Here is a 5719-nt window from a genome sequence, read left to right as displayed (position 1 = left end):
ATTCTGCGGACGGTGTTTCCTAGCCCGAGCTGCATTAGCGCTCGATCAATTCCATGCGAGATGCCAGGCGTAGAGGCTGAGTGCTAGTAATCTAGGGGTTTTCTCAGGCGCCACGAATAGTCAACTTGGTTTAAATTGAAACTCTATTCGAAGGTGTACAGAGTAATGTGTCTTATTCCCCCTTTTCTTCCCAACAAGCCCGGGGAAGGAAGAAGTCATGTTGTACGTATTGGTTACAGTAAGGGGCGGGGTATTAGTCTGGATACTCTAGTCTAGTACCGAGATTTGTTTGAGATGATGTAGAAGCAACACTTTAACAACACTTCCGTACCCCTGAGGACAGGATTTGAGATCCGGCTTCTCCTTTCCATACCGCATCATCACGTATTGATATCATTCAGCAAGCAGCCTATCCGACTAGTTTCGTCATGAATCTGTCAGTTAGAGAGATAGGTATGCTGGTACTTACTGAGAGACGATATGAGTGAAATGGCCTGTTCGAAAATATATACTCCAATTCTGGATGTGTTTAATGCCATGTCAGCCCCATCATTTTTCAACCAGTCTAAACGCAGAGCCGGGCGACCGCCAAGAAGACCAACAACTCGAGCTAAAGCAATGCAAAGTCGTAAAGCCAGGTATGGGTGTTGAAAGTTGGTAAACGTCAAATAGTGGTATACATGGGCGTGACTAAGCCCAACAGATTTGTTACTTTTAGTGGTATCATTAGAAATTCGCATAGCAATGGAAAGCAAACGCTAAGCGACAGACGGAGGAGTAAGCTCCTCCGGCACCGGCGCGGCCTCCTCAATACGTGGCCGTTTGGATGGTCGCCCATCCTCTTCCACCTCAGAAACGTTGTTCAGGAGTAGCTTGTTTTCAAGCTCAAAGTCTTCGAGACGCCGTTTCATCATGTTCTCTCTCCGATGGCTTTCTTCGAGTTCAGCACGGAGCTGCTCGGCCTCGGCCCTCAGCTGGTCTGCTTCATCAGCCTTGAATCGCAGCTGCTCAGTCTCGGCTCTAGCTTGTTCGAGCTCAGATCTCAACTGCGATTCAGACTGAGTGAGACTCTCCACCTGTGATCTCAATTGTGCATCGCCCTGACCGACACCACCGTCTTGCCCATCCTGCGGTTGTCCGCCATAGCTATCATACGTGAGCAGGCGGCGCTCGAGAAAGTCATTGATGACCTCGAGCTCCGATACGCGCGTCTTGAAACTGGATATAGCAGCGAGCAATTGCTCAGGGGTCTGAGGCATCTCGCCGTTGAGAAGTGCACTTTGGTCGGATGAACCCGGCAGTCCGAACCCTGGAAGAACGTTGGCAGGATATTGCCCGTCCTCAAAACCTGAGAGCATGTGAGGATTGAACATGTCTGTTGTGCCGGAGGCAGAACTTGATGGGAGCGAACCTTCAATGTGGCCATTTGTAGACTTCTGAGACGCCCTGCGTGCACCTAATGCCGCCCCTGCGATGCTTGCTTGGGTTTGCGCATCGAGTGCGCCATTGGCGCCAGCAAGAGCCTGCATTTGCTGCTGCTGTTGTTGTTGCTGATCCCATGGCAGGTTAGCACGATGCTTTCAAAACCGCTTTTTACCCAGACTTGTGTTGAACTCACCTTTTTCTTCAAAGCAAGATCAGGTCGAATCGATTTGACCCTATTTCTACTCTTGATGACATCCGTTTTCAGCGAGATTGGCCTCGGCCTGCCGTGAAGCTTGAGGAATAGACCACAAGCATTGCAGAGAACAGCCCCATGTTCATCTCGTCGCCAGAGCGGCGTTGTAGACGTCCCGCAGTTCTGGCAAGTCGGCTGTATAATGTGCAGTTGCGTTAGTGGGAGCTCAGGATCTACACAAGAAGGAATGAAAAAGACACGTCAACCAGTGATACACACCAATATTCCCGGCAATGAGGCTGGAGAAGAAGCAGCATAAGACGTAGGTTGCTGTTGAGGTGGTTGCATGTTAGGGGTTGACACAGGCTGCGTAGGTTCTGTTGATAGCCCTGGTTGATGAGCCGCAATCATTAATTGTGGCTGAGGTGCCGCCATCTCTGGTTGCGCAACCGCTTGATCTGGCGCAGCTGTCTCTGGTGCAGACAGCTGGGCGGCTGTGTCAAGGTCAGTAGACAAAGCAGGGTCTGTCGGTGCTGGCTGCGTAGATGTAGCATCAGGAAAGGCCGGTGAGGGAGGTGAGTTGTTAACTTCAGCCGAAGCTCTGGGAGAGAATACATGTTAGTTGTTGCGAGCCCCTGAGTGGGCCGTTGCAGGCGTAGGATCCGGCCTCGCATAACAGCGTCAAGATTCGATAGACAGCGATAATCTCAAGGAGTACTTCCAGAGTACCTGCCTCTATCTCATCGAGTACCAAGAACACAGCTTAGATCTCAACCGAGACGCAAGCGCTTTGCTTTTGTGCCGTATGGGCGAGACGAGATAACCACGTGCGCAAAGGAGCCCCACATTCACATACCTTTGTAATTGTTCAGACGCAGCAACGTTGGTTGCCAGAGACGCGAGCTCGGCCAGCTGCGCACCAGAACTCTGTATTCCAGGCGATTCTGGCCTTGAAATAGGCTCAACAGGAGGTGGTGCTAGAGTTTCTAACGGAGGAGCCTCCTGACTTGCATCCAAGCCCTCCTCGGTCGTAGGCACCTCGGGAACCCTCTCTTCCTCCTTGAACTCCATTGCCAGCTCCATCTAGAGACAAATCGAGGCTATCTGGATAGCCTGGCCGTACAGGTTGAAGAACAGGAGTGCAGTCAGATATAGCGCAGGGAGTCGTTGATGCGATCTTGATGGCGCGCAATATTGGAATGGCCAAATCGCAAAGAGCCAGGTATGCGCGGCTGGTCGCAGGAGTGTCGATTGTCGGTCGCGGGGGTCACCTCGATCTCCCAAGAGATCCAAGCGTCCAACAGACACTTGATCGTCTCGATGATCGCGTTACGGATAGCGGGTGGGTAGGTGACTTGCTTGCCCCTGGGCGTTGTTATCGAGGCAGCACAGCTCAATCGATAACGATAACGCAGAACCTGGTTCTTGTATAATTCTCGAGGAGACGCTTCTTTTAATTCCTCTGCTCTTCAGACCACGAATTAAATCCGCAACAAATAGCGCAGTAAACCAGTTAGCGATCGATAAACAGCGAAACGATTGGAGGAAATTGATGGGTAAATACCAATTGAAGCCGTCTCGACGGATTGATGAATTATCGCATTGATGTCGTGATGATTGGGGACGCGACGGGGAAAATTCTTATCTCTGGAGATTAGCAGCCCTTGTCGCTTAAGTGGACCAGCAGAATTGTTCAGACCTGCCTACTTTGCCTCCCGACATGAGAGATGTGGGGAGTGTGGGTCGTTACCATTATCAACGATTGGTCCAATAAAAACCAACGAAGAAAAGATAGGGCGATAGAGCCTTTTCCCCGCCAAAACTTTCGCATGGTCTCCATTAAAAAGTTCGCGACGGTGAAAGCTCTCCAAGATAGCCTGATTGCACGCAGGTTTGCTAAGCATAAACAATACACGCAGAGGACGAGATATCAAGATGCCTTCGACACACAACGTTGACAAGCCGTGGGATACGGATGATATTGACAAGTGGAAGGTTGATCCATTTACGCCATCCGACAATGCTGGAGGCACGTTCGCCGAGGAGTCGTCCTTCATGACGCTGTTCCCCAAATACCGAGAAGTCTACTTGAGGCAATCTTGGCCTTTGGTCACAAAGGCCCTCGAGAAATATGGCATTGCCACAACGCTGGACTTGGTCGAAGGTTCCATGACCGTCAAGACGACCCGGAAGACGTTCGATCCCGCCGCTATCTTAAACGCACGAGATCTCATCAAGCTTCTGGCACGGAGTGTACCAGCGCCACAGGCCATCAAAATATTAGAGGATGGAGTCGCATGCGATATCATTAAAATTCGAAATCTCGTCAGGAACAAGGAGCGATTCATCAAGAGACGACAGAGGATCTTGGGTCCTAATGGCAGCACCCTCAAAGCATTGGAGCTGCTCACTTCGACATATATTCTTGTGCACGGAAACACGGTCTCTGCGATGGGTCCCTACAAGGGCTTGAAGGAGGTTCGAAGGGTGGTTGAGGACTGCATGAACAACGTGCATCCTATTTATCTGATCAAAGAGCTGATGGTAAAGCGGGAATTGGCAAAGGATCCCGCGCTCGCAAACGAGTCCTGGGATCGCTTCCTGCCCAACTTCAAGAAACGCAGCTTGAGCCATCGCAGGGTCCCACACAAGGTCAATGACAAGAGCAAGAAGACGTACACGGCATTCCCCCCGGCTCCGGAGAAGAGCAAGGTCGACCTGCAGATCGAGAGTGGCGAGTACTTCCTCGGCAAGGAGGCCAAGAAGAGAGCGGCGGAGGCAGAGAGGCAAGAACAGGCAAAGGCCAAAAAGGAGGAAAGGAAACGGGAGCGAGAGAAGGATTTTGTGCCGCCGGAAGAGCCGGGCACCAAGACAAAGAAGAGAAAGACAAAGGCTTAAAAGTAGCAAGGGGCAGTTACAAGTGTACCAACATATCGTCACGGAATATATCGGTATTGTGCCATCGAAGTACAAGTCTCTCACCCTATGGAATCGATGTGCGCATCTTGTCGGAGTAAGCGTGGCAGGGGTTAATGCTTGACTAGCTGCGCGCTGTAACTGAGTTACACCCTTTCCGCCGTAATGTTTGCTGGGACCTAGGTCCCCTTATATGGCAGGAATCGCGCACTCCACGAGTCGAGTCCAGCACCCAGGCATCGGACGACGATGTTGATAAAAACAAGACAGCTCATCTTGCTAGTCCATGACATGGTGACGTTGACCGGTTCTTGGGGATGCGATAGGTATGTACAACGTAATAGCTTTTGTTCCAAAACACGACGTTGCGAAGAAGCAGGGTCCTGCCAAGCGGTTTCTCCTCCTTCCCCCTTCCCTTCCGTTTGAGTCCTGTTGTAGCAGCCCTACTGTCTACACGTAACCAGTCAGTCACTAGACTAGTGACAAAACGGGACAAGGGCGTCTGATTTTAGTGGTGCATTTTAGTGCATGAAGTCCTTTTATAAAAGGTGGCGAGCATGAGTACGACCGACTACGGTTTTTGCGGGGACAGATATATTCGTTAGCCAGGGGCAACCAGCATGTCTAGTACGATTAGCCGCTGTTGGCTTACCACATACGGAGTAGTGGTGAGCAAAAGAAGGTGCTAGGGCATGCGCCGTCAAAACTTACTCGCAGTGAGAAACATAGTCACTATATTGCGGCTAGGTGAAAGATCTAATGTACGAACCTAGGTCTAGGTAACTTATCAGTTCAAGTTTATATAAAGATGTAGGTGAGTTACCAACCTACCTGATTGATGTAAATAAAACAGCTTCTCAAGGTATGGCGCAAAACAGCCTAACCGATACCTTGATTTGAAAAACAAGCTTCAGTCCGCTATGTGTTTACCAGAGCTTTGTGGACCTGTTCTTGTTTCAAGAATTGCTCATGCAAAACACCTCCCGTCATGTATTATTTGTTTACCTGATGAATGAATAATGATACTTGCTGCTCCGGCGCCGGGAATACCTATTCCGCACAATCACTTGATTCGTCCTGGCCTGACTCTGACAAGTGTTGTTGGTGGATACATGAGTCCGATTGGTATGTGATGAAAAGCTTGGCATGAGATGATCTCGGGAGGAACGGAAGGCCGTCGTCCAG

At 50.3% G+C, this 5719-nt stretch overlaps 2 protein-coding genes across 2 annotated transcripts; one reads left to right on the top strand and one right to left on the bottom strand.

Annotated features, from left to right (window-relative positions):
* Positions 1–758: 758 nt before the first annotated feature.
* Positions 759–2701, bottom strand: PpBr36_02871 (uncharacterized protein; the record flags this gene model as incomplete). The annotated part of the gene is made up of 4 exons (XM_029890048.1): positions 759–1550; positions 1619–1813; positions 1898–2219; positions 2475–2701. 4 exons carry the CDS (start codon positions 2699–2701, stop codon positions 759–761), a joined length of 1536 nt encoding a protein of 511 aa, XP_029753754.1.
* Positions 2702–3553: 852 nt separating this feature from the next.
* PpBr36_02870 (uncharacterized protein) lies at positions 3554–4516 on the top strand (the record flags this gene model as incomplete). Its single annotated transcript, XM_029890047.1, has 1 exon — positions 3554–4516. One exon carries the CDS (start codon positions 3554–3556, stop codon positions 4514–4516), a length of 963 nt encoding a protein of 320 aa, XP_029753755.1.
* Positions 4517–5719: the final 1203 nt, after the last annotated feature.

This window comes from Pyricularia pennisetigena, chromosome 3 (genome assembly GCF_004337985.1).
Source record: "Pyricularia pennisetigena strain Br36 chromosome 3, whole genome shotgun sequence".
NCBI lineage: Eukaryota > Fungi > Ascomycota > Sordariomycetes > Magnaporthales > Pyriculariaceae > Pyricularia > Pyricularia pennisetigena.
The sequence above is the reverse complement of the archived record's forward strand: the minus strand, read 5'-3'. Positions and strand labels throughout refer to the sequence as shown.